We start from the raw sequence: 17,519 nt of genomic DNA, 5'->3' as shown, positions 1-17,519 counted from the left end.
CCCGGCTTTATAGAAGTTTGGCAGGGTGACTACCGCAAACTGACTAGTCGCATACCCGGCTTTATAGAAGTTTGGTGCTCCGTGTGTGTCACATTATGTAATGCATATTGAAATATTAGCAACTGTGCCTTGTATTATCCTTAGCCATTTTAAGGGCTATTGTCTGTCTGCTTGGGCCTCTCAAATTTAACTGCAGGACCAGACTGGCATTTCTATACAGAAGTTTAGTAGACTTTTGTCACTAAACCCGTCACTTTTGTTTAGGTTCTGTACTCACGCCTCTTTGTTTTGGTATGCCCTTAACCCAGCCCATTATGATAATTTTGTTCATATATATCGTGTCAAAAGCCCAAATCGAGAGAGTGTGTACGGTGGTACAATCTTTTTCTTGCGACTGTTTGGACGGGAGTACATCGGACGTCGCAAGTAAAATTGTACAGGTGTGTACGCGCGTGATCGGCTGTTGTTTGTGGACGGTCCGACGGGAGTACAGTCGGCCAAACGGTTAAAAGAGACATGGATTGTATATATGTGTACCCAGCTTAACTGTATATACGGGAGACTATTGTAAATGCACCAGATGTTCTGCCCAAATATGACTTATTACTGTCCTGGCTGATATATGAGGTCTGAGGATAATATATCTCCAGCTGAACAGCAGATTATACCACAAGTTGAGTGTTATAGGGGAGATCCGGGGAACATTAGAGGCACGGGCTGTAATCCATTGTGTCTCAGACTGCAGCTGACTCTTGGGGGAGATGTATCAAATCTTAAGCTGTGTTCAAACGGGGGCGATATATTGCTGAGTACTATATTGCTCAGTGTCGCTGATGAAAGGAAACCTCTGCCGGGGGAGCCGCAGAGGGAATGAGCTGGTCGCAGGAGCAAGCGCCTGCGACCAAAATGGGGCTAAAAATGGGAGCGCGCATCCATCGATTTATCGCCGGTGCACACTCCAATCGCTGGCAATATGGTCGCTCAGCGACAATATATGGCTGTGATCCCGATCCCTTCCAGTATATACAGTATATGTGTCCGAGCACGCAATACCGTCCCTTATATAAAGTAAATGTGTCTGAGCACCTGATCCTGTCCCTTATATACAGTACATGTGTCCGAGCACCCAATCCCTAAACTCAGTATATGTTTCCGAGCACTCGATCCAGTCCCATATATACAGTACAGTATATGTGGCCACGCACCTGATCCCATCATCTATATACTGTACAGTATAAGTGTCCGATCACCCAATCCTGTCCCCTATATACAGTATATTAACATTACTGCCTCACAGCACTGAGGTGATGGGTTCCACACCCACAATTGTCCTAAGTATGTAGAGATCATGGGTTTCCTCTGGGTATTTACGATTCTGCCCATAATACAAAAACACCCTGGTAGGTTAATTGCCTCCCGACATGGGCCCTTATTCTGATTGATGCGGATATTCCCGAATTCTTACGGTGCGGTCCGCACGCCACGCTGTGCTGCCGCGTGCGGCCATCGTCCGTAGAAACGCCCACGTGTCCTCCGCATTCGGACGGACTCACTCTTTAAGAACAGGGCGTGTTTACGGACGACATACAAACCATGCGTGTGCGGGGGAAACACTCCGATTCTGCACGGTATTACAGAGTATGCACGGGAATCCCGCATCCAAACGGATGGCAAGCGGTGCTTCCGCACGGAAGCGGTGTATTTACGCAAAACTACTCACTATTATGTCTATTCTGCAATACATCACATGACCCACTTATTCAATTACCTATCCTCATAAAAAAATGTTTATTTGGAATTGGAATCAATTAAATGCCAATATATCCTTACAAGCATGCCTAACACATGCATTGCACACATTAACCCTTACAGCAATTGAAGTGCAATGGTTTCAATTAAAGCACTGACAAGCGTCCTATTAGTGAGTAATGAGTAAAGGAGTCGATTGTATTGGGTTCAGGTGTTAATGCTTGTAGTCATTAGGCGTTCCGTTCGCCTACCGCAAGACCGAGTGGTTTCCGCAAAGCAATACTTGACTTATGGACACCGCACATTTCTATCGGTTTTGGTCGCGTGCATTCGGAGTGCTATCCGAATGCACGCCCCCCAACATAAGTGTACTCCCCCGTGTCCGCCCATGTTTCCTCCCAGTTTTTCCCACTTTGAAACTACGCCCATGTCTCATTCCGCATGACGCCCATAATACGCCCATATTTCCAGACTGATTGCGGTGCACAGTTTTGTACGGGATTTGCCCGATCAGGTACGGAGTCAATGCGTGGCACATGCGTGTTGCGTTCTCCACGCATGCGCAGACGCCGTAAAGACGCTATCCGAAAGTATGCGGAAAAGTACGCATCAATCAGAATAAGGGCCATGGTTCTTATCTGCCTTCAAATTCTATGGGGAACCAGTCGATGGTGTGTGATTGCGAATGGAATTGTTAGAATTCACAGGGCTGCAATTCCATTCGAAGCCTTGCACGGAACGGGATTTCACTTTGTTTGGGGCGGCGGCTACATGATCGCTGGGCTCCAAGGATTAGCAGCACAGCGACCAGGTCTAAATTGCCTCCATTGTTGGACATCCCAATTCTAATTCTAGTCCCCAAATGCCTTTAAAGTTTCTTTTTCTCAAAGCAAACTCATTAGGAATGAAAATATATCGCATGATAATGAGTCCTCATCATTTCTTACTAAGTGTGTGTTATTATTATATGGATGGTGAATACAGATGTGTAAATAAGCTTTGCTAGGCACAATCCCTTTCCAGTGTTTGCTTTTAGATTCTGCAAATTTGCAGAAAACTCTGTGATGAATGTAGAAATGTGATTGAATTGATGCGGAGACACGGAGGCTGCAGCGAGTGGTGGATAAATTAAGCATTAAGCTACACAAAGCTCCCTGCCAATGCAACTCGTATTTAGAAGGTTTTGGTTTACAGTGCGTGGAAAAATGAGCGTTTAACAGTCTAATTGCAGGACTTTCTCCTAGAGTAAATTTCATTTTATGTGCACAATAAAGTTGGGGCTAGATGAGGACATGACCAATTAAGAACAATGAGCCCAATTCAGCCCTGCTCGCTAGGCTGCAAGCAGGTTAACACCGACCCATCGAAAGCATGTCTCCACAGGTTCCGGACGGGGTCCCGACAGTCGGGATCCCAACAGTAGCCACCGTGCCGCAGCGTGGTGAGAGCAGCGAGCCCGCGAGGGGCTTTGTTGCGCTGGCCACGCTGTCTGAGACCGGCCAGTCGAGATCCTGACTTTTCATGTTTGCTTTATTTGGGCTAACTTGGTTCATACTTTACCACCAAAGTCGGCATAGAGGTAGATTATCATAGTGTGCCGAGTGCGGTGAGTCACCAAGGATCGCAAACGCAGTTATTGGGTACACTTATACAGTGTCTGTGTCATCATATGCCGACATAGACATAAAAAAATTCTTAAAAACCTGGTGTCGATCTTTTGCTTGTGACAACCTTCTGTTCCTGCCAACCTAGTATGCCGACCTGGTATGTCAACCATTTAAAGGTGTCGACCTAGTCACCGTCAACCATTAGTGGTCCATCTAATTACTGTCGACTTAGACATTGTCAATCCATTATACCATAATAACATAGATTGTGTATTAGGTATCACGGAAGGTTTTATTCCTGTACACGAAGCAGAGTGTAAGCGAACGATTGACTTAAAGGTATCTCACCTTTCAGCTATTGCTGCTCTTTTATCCAATATTTTATTAATAAAAGAACCCTATGGGCTTCCCAAAGCCGCTGGATGTACTCGTTTCTCCACATCGTTCTTAGGAGGAAAATAAAAATGTTCTAAACCCGCCAGTCAGATAATCCAGCACACAACAGACGCACTAATAGGGCGGACTGGGACTAAAAGGGGAGACTTGTAGTTATCAGCAGCAGCCATAAGCTTTCATGATCAGAGACACAGCTTTTTTTTTAATTGTACTTTATCCTACAACTTTGTTGTTTACTTTGTTTCAGTAGCGGAGCTTGTGGGTTGTGGGCCCAGGTGCAAAAATATAACTCCCCCCCCCCCCCCCCCCCCGGTCCCCATCCCCGTCCCAATCACAATATCAGAAATGGTGGGGAAATCTATGCACTAAGGGCCAGGTGATGATTATAATTGATCCGGTACCCCGCGCTTTCGCCCTAGGTACCGATGTACACATATGCAGGGTTTTTTCTGACAACGGCTTTGGCGACTTGCATAGTCGCATTGCATCGCATGGAGCGATGCGACCCAGAGGCATGGGGTGGTGGACTCGGGTAGCGCCCATGGGATTGCGCACGGGATGAGGTGTGCCAGAGGTGGGTGTCATCACAAGACGTCAGCTGCCTGCCCTGTCTTCGTCCCGCTGACCGCATATATAACTCGGTCTCCACAGACTTGTGTGCGACGCTGTCATATATGTGCGAAGGCAGGAGAAATTATTTGATTGTCAGTGACCATCGAATGATGGGGTAGGGGGCGAGCATTCGGCAGGGCAGCATCACAAGGGCTCGGGGAGTGTAAGAATCAGAAAGTGAGATTTTAGGAGAGTTTTCCTTTATTTTTTTTAAAGCGCCAATCATTTACACTGTGGAACCAGGTTGATTTTGCTATGTAATTAATTGCCGCTTTTAAAAAATGGGAACTCTCTCCCAAAATCTCTGGGACCCCTAAGACAGGGAGGCCCAGGGGATACTAACCCCCTGCCGCCGCCACCACCACCACCCCTTAATCTGGCTTGGGGCACACCAACAGTGCAGGTTTTAGTGATATCTAGGCTTACTACAAATCAAAATAGTGGCAAATTTATTAAGCTTGGTGAAGGGATAAAGTGGAAGGTGATTACGCCGCAACCAGTCAGCTCTTAACTGTCATTTTTCCAAACCCAGCCTGTAACTTGACACTGAGGAGCAGATTGGCTGCTGCTTTATCACCATTCCCTTTATCATTTCAACAGTCTTAACAAATCTGCCCCTTAGTTATTTAAAAATCAGCATAAAGGGCCTCATTCTAGTTCATTCTTTCTGACAAAATCCTTCTTAGATGGACAAAACCATGTGCACTGCAGGGGGGCAGATGTAAAATGTGCAGAGAGAATTAGATTTGGGTGAGTTATTTTGTTTCTGTGCAGGGTAAATACTGGCTGCTTTATTTTAACACTGCAATATAGATCTCACTTTGAAGTAAAACCCCACCCAAATCTAATTCTCTCTGCACAAGGTACATCTGCCCCCCTGCAGTGCACATGGTTTTGTCCATCTAAGAAGGATTTTGTCAGAAAGAGTGAACTAGAATAAGGCCCAAAGACACACATTTTGTATCAGGCCCACATTATCTGCCCCTGAAAAGCAACAATACTTTTCTATACTCTACCTATAATAAATTACTTTTTATTTATTTTTCTGCCTTGCCTACTCAATATGCTAGTTCCTTCCCTCATGGTTTATTTATTTTAAATCAGCCAAAAAAAACGGTTTTACCACCTGGGCTTGCAGCAGCCTGTGCCCGCGGGGAGCTCTTCCTGCACGCGGGAACACAGAGGCTGCAGATGTTCTCCTCCGTGATTCCGTCCAATGGCTCTGGGGGAATAAATCACGCTGCACCTATGCATTCTCTGTAATTACGGAGCTATTGTGCTTCCCTGGCGTTCTACCAGATGTTCTGTCTAAAACCATTTTTTATTTGTAACCAGAAAATAGAGATGAGTGAAGGTAAAGGCGTTTGATGCATACAGTATACTGGATTTTGTTAGGATATCCTAAAGAACAAGTTAAGTTACATTTTAGCAATATTTGCAATATATTCATCAAATACAATGTATTATTAATTAAGAAACATGCATGAAACAGAAGACATGTTTGTACGGTATATAAGTCCCGGAGAAGCTCTGAAGATGGCTGGTGAGTATGTACCCCAAATGGATACTACTGGACAGGGGGACCAATGGTGCTCCATGGCAACATAGGTAAGTATTGGATGAATGGGCTCTGTGTGCAATAAAGTTTTACTGTCAGCGTGTGTGTGTATTTAATTAACTATTTGTACTATTTATTATTTATTTATTAACAGTTTCTGATATAGCGCACACATATTCCGCAGCGCTTTACAGAGTATAGTTGAACATTCACATCAGTCCCTGCCCCAGTGGAGCTTACAATCTATATTCCCTACCACATGTACACGCACACACAGACATTCTAGGGTTAATTTTGTTGGAAGCCAATTGACCTACCAGCATATTTCCGGATTGTGGGAGGAAACCGGAGTACCCGGAGTAAACCCACGCAAGCACGGGGAGAATATAGAAGCTCCGCACAGTTAGGGCCATGGTGGGACTTGAACCCATGACCTCAGTGCTGTGAGGCAGTAATGCTAACCATTACACCATCCGTGATGCCCCAACATCTACTGTGGGACTACATGCTGGCTGGTTGGGCCCGGTGCTGGTTCTTGAAATATGGGGGACCCCTACTTATTTTGGCCACCATATTTTGGGAACCAGGACCGGCCCTTGAGCCTGGTGCTGGTTTTGTAAAATCAAGAGAACCCCAACTTGTTTGTTCCTGTGATTTTATGAAACTTTTGAGCCCAGGGCTGGTTATGCTCAGGAGGGGGGACCCCACCCGTTTTTTGTTTTTTTACACAAAATCGCATGTCTGAAAATGCACACATTTTCAAGTCTAAAAATCACACTAAATCGCACCATATTGCACTTTTTTGCCACAAATATACATCTCATTACATATGCAAATTTTATGCAAAAAATGCGATTTTCAAAGGTGTGATTTGGTGCGATTTGTAAACATGACCAAAAATCGCCACCTATTACATTTCGCCCGTTGTGTCCTAAATGAAATAATGAATATCCTGAAGACAGTGGCGGAACTTTTGGGTAGTGATCCCAGGTGCAAAAATATAATTTGGGCCCCCTTGCTCCACCTTAACCCAGGGAGAGGCAGGAGGAGGCACAGTTTGACAGGGAATCACAGTGGGTTACAGGAAGAAGGGCAGCAGTGGGAACCTTCCGCCTCTGCCTGAAGATAACTATTGCGAGGCCTTTGCAGTGGCAAACGCAGAATTTTTCACTCTGCAAGGCATTGGAGTAAGTACAGGAGTCAGGGGAGTGGTAACGGCCCTGAAAATTGGTCTTTTTATATAGATTGGATACTGTATTTAACAGTACAGATGTTCTAAAATATATAGGCTGATTCAAACATTTAAATAAGATAAGTGGCCAGGAAAAGGTTAAACATATCATATTAAATAAATACACAAACATAAATAACCAGTACCGCACTTTCTAAGCTCACAATCTCCCACTTCCTGGTAAGGCTTCCGTTTCTTCCTCCTGGCAGCTGCTCTCTGGTCCATTGCGAAGTTTGAGGGCTCAGAGCCACACATGCAGTAAATGTGGTAGAAGAAGCTGGTACACTAGGCATGTGAAACTCTGTCCGTTAAACTGCATACTGTGTTGGCAGCTCCATTTATCATATTATATACCAGTGCTATTGTTGTCATCATTTAAGTCACTTGCCAAGAGGGGTGGCATTTGCCTATGCCTTCTTAACTTTTATATACTAGACTGGAAATTATAAATCATTTTCAATGCTAATAATGTGAATGATTCAATATATTATAAGGACTATTGAGAGCATACATTTATGAATTTCCCACTGACAACTGTCTGGGTTGTGCTATAATTAGGGTTGGGATTATGTCAGAGAGTAAATCAGCTAATCTGTAGCATGTTTCCTAACACGACAAGTCTACAGTATACTGTATATTGGTACCCCATGACAGATGCATAGAGGTTTCAATAGTGAAATAGTTTTTGTATCCTTTTTAGTCCCTGATACAGTATACTCAGGGCCGGCACCACCACTAGGCAGCTTTAGGCATTTGCCTAGGGTGCCGGCCACTGGAGGGCGGCAGTTTGGAGCAGGTCCCCCCACCTGGATGTAGGTGAGCGCAGGTGAACTCACCCCCCCCCCCCCCCTGGCTATATGTAGCAGGGGGGTCCTTGCGGTCCCTGCAGCGCAAGCCGAGGTCAGAGGGGTCCCTGCGGCGCTATCCGTCGGGGGGGGGGCTATATGCAGCAGGGGGGTCCGCACGGTCTGAGGGGTACCTGCGGCGCCCCCACCGTCCACAGCAACTTACAGTGCCCCGTCGGGTGCCGCCGTCCGCCCAGAAGAGAGGGAGTCACCCGCTGTACCGCCCAGCCGGAGTGAAGTGCTGCCACCCATAATCATGCCTTGCACTGGCCCTGGGTATACTGTACTGGCATTTTGGAATCCAGCATAAAAAAAGAGAGATTTACATTTCCGTCGAGGTGTCTGAGTGATATCTTTGTGACAATCATTAGTGTTGTTCATTTGTAAAGTGTTAACAATCTTCGGCGGTGTATTACAAAACAAATATGTAGAATGCGTGTCAAAGAGATGAAATAAATCAGGATTTTAGAATTGACCCATCAGTGGAGCCTAATGATTCAGTGGCAAATGCAGGATTTCTAGAATGTGGTTTCCACATGCATTCCACACTCTCCCACTCTGCAGAACATTGGAGCAAGAGCGGGAGTCTAATGGCAAGAATTTCCCCGGAACACTGAATACAGCGAGCGGCCGGTGAGTGGGTTAGATGGCGAGGATGACTTGTTTTTTGGCAATCCTTGCCGTAAACAAGCCATCCTCGCCACACAAACCTTCTCGCCGGCAGCACTGAATACCGCCCTTTGTGTGCATTTGTCTCAACCGATCATATTCCACTTATGGTTAAGAAAAGCGGTACAATTATATGTGTACATTTATTTGCCCGGCGTTGTGTCTTCCGTGCTCAGAATATAGTTTACAGGTGTTATATAGGAGCAGAGCTATAACTGTAGCTGCAGTTGTACATCCCTGGCTAACGCTGATGTTTTCAAATCATCTTTAGTAAAACAGTCACAGCCAATGCACAAAAAGCATAAACAAATATAAAAGTAAAACATTTAGTTGTTGGCAGCTACTTCATCAAACCTTCCACACACCATCCAGATACAAGGCTTATTTCTTATAGCGAAGAGATAAGCCAAGCTCCTCTGAGGCTGTTTACAGCGCTTTTATCTAGCAGAGTGTTAGTTCATTATTAATAGAAGGTGATGTTGTTTTACTACATAGCCAGTGCATACAGTTATGGAACTACACCAGAAATCTGATCTATACATGAGAAAATGACATTATTGAAAGGGAATGGGATCATTCGTCAGACTGCATTTAGGTCTACAGTCATTAGGTCGACCCCACTAGGTCGACTGGCAGGAAGGTCGACCTGACTTAAGGTCAACATGGGCCAAGGTCGACATGACTTAAGGTCGAATTTGCATAAAGGTCGACATGAGGAAGGTCGACTGGTCATAAGGTCGACATGGGTTTTTCACTGTTTTTTGATCCGAATGTCAACACAGTCGACATGGACACAGTTGGCAATGAGAATCGGACCCTCGCATCGCTCGCTTCGCTCGCGATGCTTCGGGCACGGTGCCTCGCTGCGCTCGGCACACTATTTTATTCTCCCACTACGCCCTAGTGGATGGTAGGGCATGAAATACCGCCTGTCGGCACATGTCGGCTCAAAAAACAGTGAAAAACCCATGTCGACCTTATGACCAGTCGACCTTCCTCATGTCAACCTTTATGCAAATTCGACCTTAAGTCATGTCGACCTTGGCCCATGTCGACCTTAAGTCAGGTCGACCTTCCTGCCAGTCGACCTAGTGGGGTCGACCTAATGACTGTAGACCTAAGTTCATTCTAATAGATGACCGCATCCCATTGAAAGACATCAGGAAAAATTGGTAGTTATATCTTAGGTAAGAGTTCAAAGAGTAGATTATTATAATAGGTATCTTTTATATGGGGTCGTAAGATTTATACAGCAATACACTTGACATAACATTATTATTTAGTATATAATGCACTCATATTCCACAGAGAATGTCTGCCATTCACATTAGTGCACTCTATAATCTATAGACCTAATTGATACAAATACAAAGTTCCCTCCATTTCCATGGTATGGGTGTGGCCATCTTGGATTCAGTAACAGGATCGCTTTCAGCCAATCACATACTTCCTGTTACTGACAGAACAGACTCTAGCTATTCCCTGTGCAGCTTTCCCTATAAGTATAGTGGGTTGAGACCTGGGAATTCCCCAGTACAATGATGTTTCCAGAGTAAGCTGCATGTGTCCACAGCTCCAGTGAGATTCTGCTATCACTATGTGCACTGACCATTCTGCTGCATGGTCTGGCTTTCTCCAGTGTCCCTGGAGGCTCTTCTCAGTTCCAGCTGAGTTCTGCATTCACTTTCTTCAAAGTAGTCTGTCCACTCCTCAACCATCGATAGTCATCACAGACTTTCATCATTTCCCTGCTACTGATGTGAGACTTAAAGGTTGGGAGTTGTTTGTGTCTTCCTTGCTTCCATTTTTGTGCAGTGGTTCAACATTCACTCTTTTCCAGTCCTCTGGAATTACTCCTATAGTAGTGACTTGTTTAATAATTATTTTAATGGTGCTACCAGCAACTCTTTAAGCTCTTTTAGTATCCTTGAATGTATCCCATTTGGCCCCATTGATTTATGCACTTTTAGTTTTGATAGTTCAGTTAGGACATTCTCCACTGTAAATGTACTTATTTTTGTTTTGAATATCCCTACAACTTAACCATGGCCCCTTACCCTCTTTTTCAGTAGTGAATACTGAGCAAAAATAATATTTGCTATTACATTGTCTCCCACAACAAGACTCCCACTCTATCTTTAGTCTTATTATTCCACGTTTCTCCTTTCACTTATATACCTAAAAAAAAAATGTTTTGCCTCCTTTACCCACTGACTGGGCCATTTTCTCTTCAGCTTGTGCATTTGAACATCTGATTCCTTCTTAGTATGATACCACACTCATCCTTATCTACCAATGTGTACCTGCTTTTTCATCACTAAAACCGGCAAGTAATTGAGCTGTTCATAGTTGTTAGACATCTGCTGATATGTATTGAAACTGTTACATCATCAAACATGTACACACATATTTCCAACAGGTTATGGGCAGGGCACACAAAGTTTAAGTATACAAAACTCAAACTACTAGAGCACCCCCAGCAGAACACAGATTCCATGTATACATGATTTACACCCATAATGGGGATAATCAAGCCAGAAGAGAATAATACAACCTGGAAGTTTACTATGGAAATACAACTAAAGCGTGAGAGATTGTGGATAGTGACAGTAGATTATGGTAACAGTCCAAATCCAGATGATGTAGAGAGAGAGAGCCATGGGTACTATTAGCGTAAGTGTAGAGCAAGGTGTGTATTTCATAACTCATGGAAAGATGTCAGCTAAAGACCTGCAGGCATTGTAACGGGATGGAGGTCTCATGAGAAGAATACATTTATTATGTGTATTGTACAATGCCAAGTTATGTGAATGCAGCAGCATGAGTAACTATATTAACATAATGATAGATGTTTCGGTACTTGTGTAATATCACGGTGCCTGGCTGCGCTACGTTTTCAGCGTAGGCTAAGCTATGTTGTCAGCATAGCCCAACGGCTGCCTAGCGTAGTCAGCATAGTGACTCCGCAGCAACCCTGCGTATTCAGCATACACAGCGCCCCTGCCAGCTCTCCGGGGGGGGGGGGGGGGGGGCAGCTTGTGCTGCCTGTGTCCCTGGGACCCCTTCTACCCCTCACACAGACTCCGGCGCAGGCAGGGAGGCTTCCATCTCCCTGCCTGCCGCCGTCCACCGGCTCCCTGCAGCATGCTTATACCAAGTCTCGTGTACTAATTATGGGCCTTATTTTGGTTCATTCTTTCTGACAAAATCCTTCTTAGATGGACAAAACCATGTGCACTGCAGGTGGGGCAGATGTTACTTGTGCAGAGAGAATTAGATTTAGGTGGGGTTTTACTTCAAAGTAAGATCTATATTGCAGTGTAAAAATAAAGCAGCCAGTATTTACCCTGCACAGAAACAAAATAACTCACAAAAATCTAATTCTCTCTGCACATGTTACATCTGCCCCCCTGCAGTGCACATGGATTTGTCCATCTAAGAAGGATTTTGTCAGAAAGAATGAACTAGAATAAACCCCTATACCTGGTGTATTTGTGTGTTTAAGTACTTAGTACTGAGAAAGGATACCGCTTTACGGACACAGTACCTAAACTGTGAAATTCACTTATTGTCCATCGGTTTGGGATTAATCTGGCAAAAGCCTCCATTTCAAACCCCCACTATCCATGCCAGCCCGAAGCGTGGGGAGCGCACGCGTTACGCGTCCTCCCGACATGTTCATACCCCCACTATCCACTTCCGCGTGGAGTTGATTTTATAAAGTGTGGCATGCGCAGCGAGCCACCGAGCCCAAAGCGTGGCGAGCGCAACGAGCCCTGCGAGGGGACACGGAACACGTGTAAAGTGCGCTCGCCACACTTTATAAAATCAACTGCACGTTGACGAGGATAGTGGGGGTATGAAAAGGTCGCGAAGATGCGTAACGCGTCCCCTCGTGGGACTCGCTGCGCTCGCAACGCTTCGGGCTGGCGTGGATAGTGAGGGTGTTTCAGGAACACATTCACACCTGTCAGGTCAGCCAGGTTTTAAATGGTCAATGGTGCCCACACAATGTAATAAGCGCTGACTGACTACGCTGACTGCGTAACGCTGACTGACAACGCTAACTACGTAAGCTCCGGCTAGGCGCAAACGGGCGTAAACACTACACTACGCTGACTACGCGGCGCTGATTCTGACAGCGCTGCCACACTAACTGCGTAACGGGCGCTGTGCTCATACAGAAGTACCGATGTTTCTAAGCAACTAATATTCATTGGAGTGCATGCAGATGATGAAGAGATTGTTACAGAAATGTTGCATTAACATCTAAGTTTGACTTCCTTCTGGGTATCTGCCTTCAATTGTAATTATGTATGCAGAGAAACACAGAGTCAGTCTGCTTGACCATAGACTCAAGGCCGGATGTATTGATGTGCAAGCATTTTTTCTTTAAAGGGCCAGTTGTTTACAAGAAATTGCTTTGGCTTGTAAGGACTGCCCCATTAAAAACATCCTCTGAGTTCATCTGACTTGCTGCATGGCCAACGGACGCGCAGCACAATACATCAGGCATTTACTCTGGGTGTCGCTGTTCCTCGTTTTTGCCTTGCTACTTTATATGTGTACTCGTTTGCTGAGGACTGTGTGATGGCTCCCTAAACGGGATAAATCCTTTTTCATTTACCTGCAAATAAAAATTAAAACACTATATTATTTAGTACACAAAATTCATCTACCATGTTTTGGTCCTAGTTTAACATGGATTGCCAAATTGGGAAAATGCAATCTGTCCGATTACTGAATGAATGCGCGTGCACAGCTATTTGCAAATATTCTGTGTTCACAATCAGCTTGTATGCAATCACATTTTGATTGACAGGAAGCCATTGTTTAATGAGAGGAAACAGGGCGACATGTAATAGGGTGCGAATTGTGGTAAAAATCACACTTTTTGCCACGAAATTCGCACATTTTGACCTGCCGATTTTTGGTTTTAGAAAATGTTTAAAAATTCAAATTTAAAAAAATAGGGCCTGGGGTTCCTCCTCCTCCTCCTCCTCCTCCTCCTCCTCCTCCTCACAGCAATGTTGCATTAACATCTAAGTTTGACTTCCTTCCAGGTATCTGCCTTCAACTCTAATTATGTATGCAGAGAAACACAGAGTCAGTCTGCTTGATCATAGTCTCAAGGCCGGATGGCATTGATGTGCAAGTACATCGGCCATGTGGGAGCTCGGCCGATTTCCTATTTTTTCTTTAAAGGGCCAGTCATTTACAAGACATTGCTTTGGCTTGTAAAGGACTGCCCCATTAAAAACATCCTCTGAGTTCATCTGGCTTGCTGCATGGCCACCGGACGCGCAGCACCATTCGCAAGCCGCGTACGTACACATGGGCGTTCCAATATGTTAATGGGGCAGCCTGCCACCCAGTGCCCCCGCCCTCCACCCGCAAAGATGGATGTGCACATGCACATGTGCAGAAATGCACAGATCGCAAACATCGGCAGCGAATAAGGTCAATGGTGTTTTGTAGGGTGTGTTTGTCTAAACACTGACATGCCATGGCATTTTTCGGGTGGATCTCTGACATCAGCGATGCCCACTTCCAGGCCTGTGGCTGTTTGAAAATATATATTAAAACCATGTCTAAATGAGCGAATAGGCCAGTCACTGCATCTGAATAACAAAGTCATTACAAGAAAATAGGAAAGATAATAAGGCTGTCTGCAGTATTGTTGCTTAACAGCTGGAAATCCTGATCAACCGTAAGAATAATCATCGTGCGTAAGCACTTAATCATTTCCTTGTGGGAACGGGGATTTCTATGGAGAATGTGTGAATGGGCTCTGCGTTGTGGCTAACATCTCACAGGGACGATAAAGGCTTGTACACGTCAGATGTCTGCAGAAAGTAACGCCCGGGGTACTTTTAATTTGTTACAAAAGTTAAAACAAATTAGAGTGCTTTGATCCTTATGGGCACATAGGGTTATTCAGAGTTGATCCCTCATGTGCGAATTCACAATCTGTTCTATTATCCAATGACTGCGCATGCATCGTAGCGTGCATGCCCGGGCCAACATAGTGATAAAAAAAGTGAAAATATCTAATCGCAATCCCCTCACAACTTGAATGACAGGAAGACGCCATTTTTGGGTGGTAATCGTCCGTTTTCTGAGAGTGACCAAGGCGTATTAAGGGAGGATGTGTAATGTCAGCTCTGGTCTCGATCAGCCTGTCTCTGTTGCAGAGTTGTGGAAAGGTCAAATTCGCTGGTTTGTGAATTGCTTATGGATGCGCAAAAGGGTAGTGCAGTGATTTTCAACCATTTTACCTTACCGTCCTCCCCCCCTCCGTCGGCGCCGGGCAAACTGGAGGGAGGTAGGTTCAGGGGAAATGTTAGAAAGAATTACTTCACAGAAAGGGTAGTGGATAAGTGGAATAGCCTCCCATCAGAGGTGGTAGAGGCTAATGGCCTTATTCTAGTTCACTCTTTCTGACAAAATCCTTCTTGGATGGACAAAACCATGTGCACTGCAGGGGGGCAGATGTAAAATGTGCAGAGAGAATTAGATTTGGGTGAGTTATTTTGTTTCGGTGCAGGGTAAATACTGGCTGCTTTATTTTTACACTGCAATATAGATCTCACTTTGAAGTAAAACCCCACCCAAATCGAACTCTCTCTGCACAAGTTACATCTGCCCCACCTGCAGTGCACATGGTTTTGTCCATCTAAGAAGGAATTTGTCAGAAAGAGTGAACTAGAATAACCCCCTAAGACAGTAGAACAATTTAAACATGTTTGGGATAGGCATATGAATATCCTTACAAAGAAATAAATAGTAAAAAGGGTTGAGTTTACCTGAAGGGTAAAAAAAGGGGCAGACTAGATGGGCCAAATGGTTCTTATGCCGTCAAATTCTATGTTTCTATGTTTCTAACTGTATTATTGTCCATTACTCTGCTTCTTTTACACTTATATTCTATTGATCCTGAATTGCTGTCTTGAATGTCTCTATTTTATAATATCTGAAGACAACTCACACAAACGTTATGTTGCAGGTATTCTTTTCAAGACGAAGAAGACATGTTTATGGTGGTTGATCTGCTGCTGGGGGGAGATCTGCGCTATCATCTGCAGCAGAATGTGCATTTTAATGAGGAGGCTGTGAAACTTTACATTTGCGAAATTTCGCAAGCCCTGGATTATTTGCAAAGACATCACATAATTCACCGGTAAGGCAGCATTCAGAATTTGCTCTTAGGTTCTTTGTTTATCTTGCTTAAAATGTCTAGCTTTCGCTCTTCTCTGATTGTGCTATTTTATCATGTTTTTTTCTGCTCTAAATTGCTTAGAATAGTAATTATAGTTAAAAGGTTTTTCGGATGGGGACAAAATAATTGCAAAATGAAAATGAACACTAATATGATGACAATGATTTGAAGATACGTCTATTGATGAAGAATGTATTATGTGTTTTTGGACTTCACTGTAACATTACGTGCAGACTTTGGACCTTATTCAGGTTCGCATGCAAGCGCAATGTTTATGGAATGCGCATGTGCATTTCTGCAAATGTGCATGTGCCGGGTGCGTGCGTCCACTGCGAACAGGCATGTGGTGGCGGGCCTTGGGGCGTTCCCATGAAAATGCTGGGCGTGCCCATGGAAATCGCCCGGTGACGTGGGCGCGCCAGGGGCGGGTAGCTGACATCACCAGATGTCAGCTGCCCACCCACTTCCTTCAGAACGTGCACGCACATCTAAGGTTGCTCTGAGCAACCTTAGATGTACGTGTGCCGTCCACTTCATTTGATGGTTGCGACCATTGAATGATGTGGGTGTTCCCCTGCAGGCTGCGAATGGATGTTTGTGTGCGAACACACGCTGTGAATGGGTGCTGGACATGACTCCATTCACAAGGTGGGGTTTGGTGGACGTACAAGGTTGCGAATTCACAGCCTTGCGAATCAACCAGAACAACCCCCTTTGTCTCTTTTCTCAGCGTAGATGAAGCACTGCAGTCTCCGTGGGCAGCCCAGCATCTCCCAGAGTGAGGAAAACAGGCGTACGGCTGCAAGGCCATGCCTCCTCCAGCAAGGCCACACGCCTTTTAAGTGGAACGGGGTATTTCACCTGCTTCATGTTTCACCGAGCATAGTGACACACCTGTGATATTGGGTTTTTCTATATTTAGCAAATATGAAACTTTTTTTTTGTTTTTTGCCTGACGACCAACCAAAACATCAAATACTAATCTTGTTCCAACCCAAATCCAAGGCAGGAAGCATGCAGATTTTTGGCCAGAAGGTGAATAAGGGAGGAGCAAAGTGAGCAAAAGCTGAGGAAACATGAGCAGTAGCCCCAAATCACATATTGAAACTGGGTGGCTCATTGTCATTTCTAGACCAAGCCATTGGCGTGTAGAGGTCGGCGCAATCCACGCCACAGCTGGACTTAAGTTAGAAGTATAGTAATATATTAAATAAATAAATGTCCCAGCCCCTATACATAGAAGGTCTTCATAGTTTTGAAAAACTTGTTTGAGGCCCCATGTTCCTCCACATAAATTGAAAAAAAAAAAAACTTTACTTAACTACATCCGGAACCTTAATTGGCAAAAACTGAAATAAATATAAGAAACGGAAGCAGATTCATTTCTATAACCATGATCAGGGCTTAAAGTGGTCCTGGAGAGGTGGTGGAACTCATGTCATCTGACACTGCCCCTGCTCCCCCTATCAGACGGAGCATAATACCGCTTTCAGACCGCAAATGCAGGGTCGCACTGGGCATGCACAAACCCCGAACATTAGTAGTGTCCCTTATACACACATCTGTCTCTGTCACTCCATCAGCTCCATGCCCTGTGTCCCTCCAGCAGCATTGTCTCCTCACTGTGGGGCAG

General features: G+C 44.8%; 1 protein-coding gene across 1 annotated transcript in view; it reads left to right on the top strand.

Moving 5' to 3' along the window:
- STK32B (serine/threonine kinase 32B) overlaps positions 1-17,519 on the top strand; it is a 209,339-nt gene that overhangs the window by 51,150 nt on the left and 140,670 nt on the right. Inside the window, exon 4 of the mRNA XM_083155858.1 lies at positions 15,674-15,847. Within this exon, the coding sequence (XP_083011984.1) occupies positions 15,674-15,847 (174 nt within the window). The remainder of the gene's footprint in view (positions 1-15,673; positions 15,848-17,519) is intronic.

This window comes from Crinia signifera, chromosome 1 (genome assembly GCF_055691185.1).
Source record: "Crinia signifera chromosome 1, ASM5569118v1, whole genome shotgun sequence".
NCBI classification, from domain to species: domain Eukaryota; kingdom Metazoa; phylum Chordata; class Amphibia; order Anura; family Myobatrachidae; genus Crinia; species Crinia signifera.
This window is presented reverse-complemented; position numbering and strand designations above follow the sequence as displayed.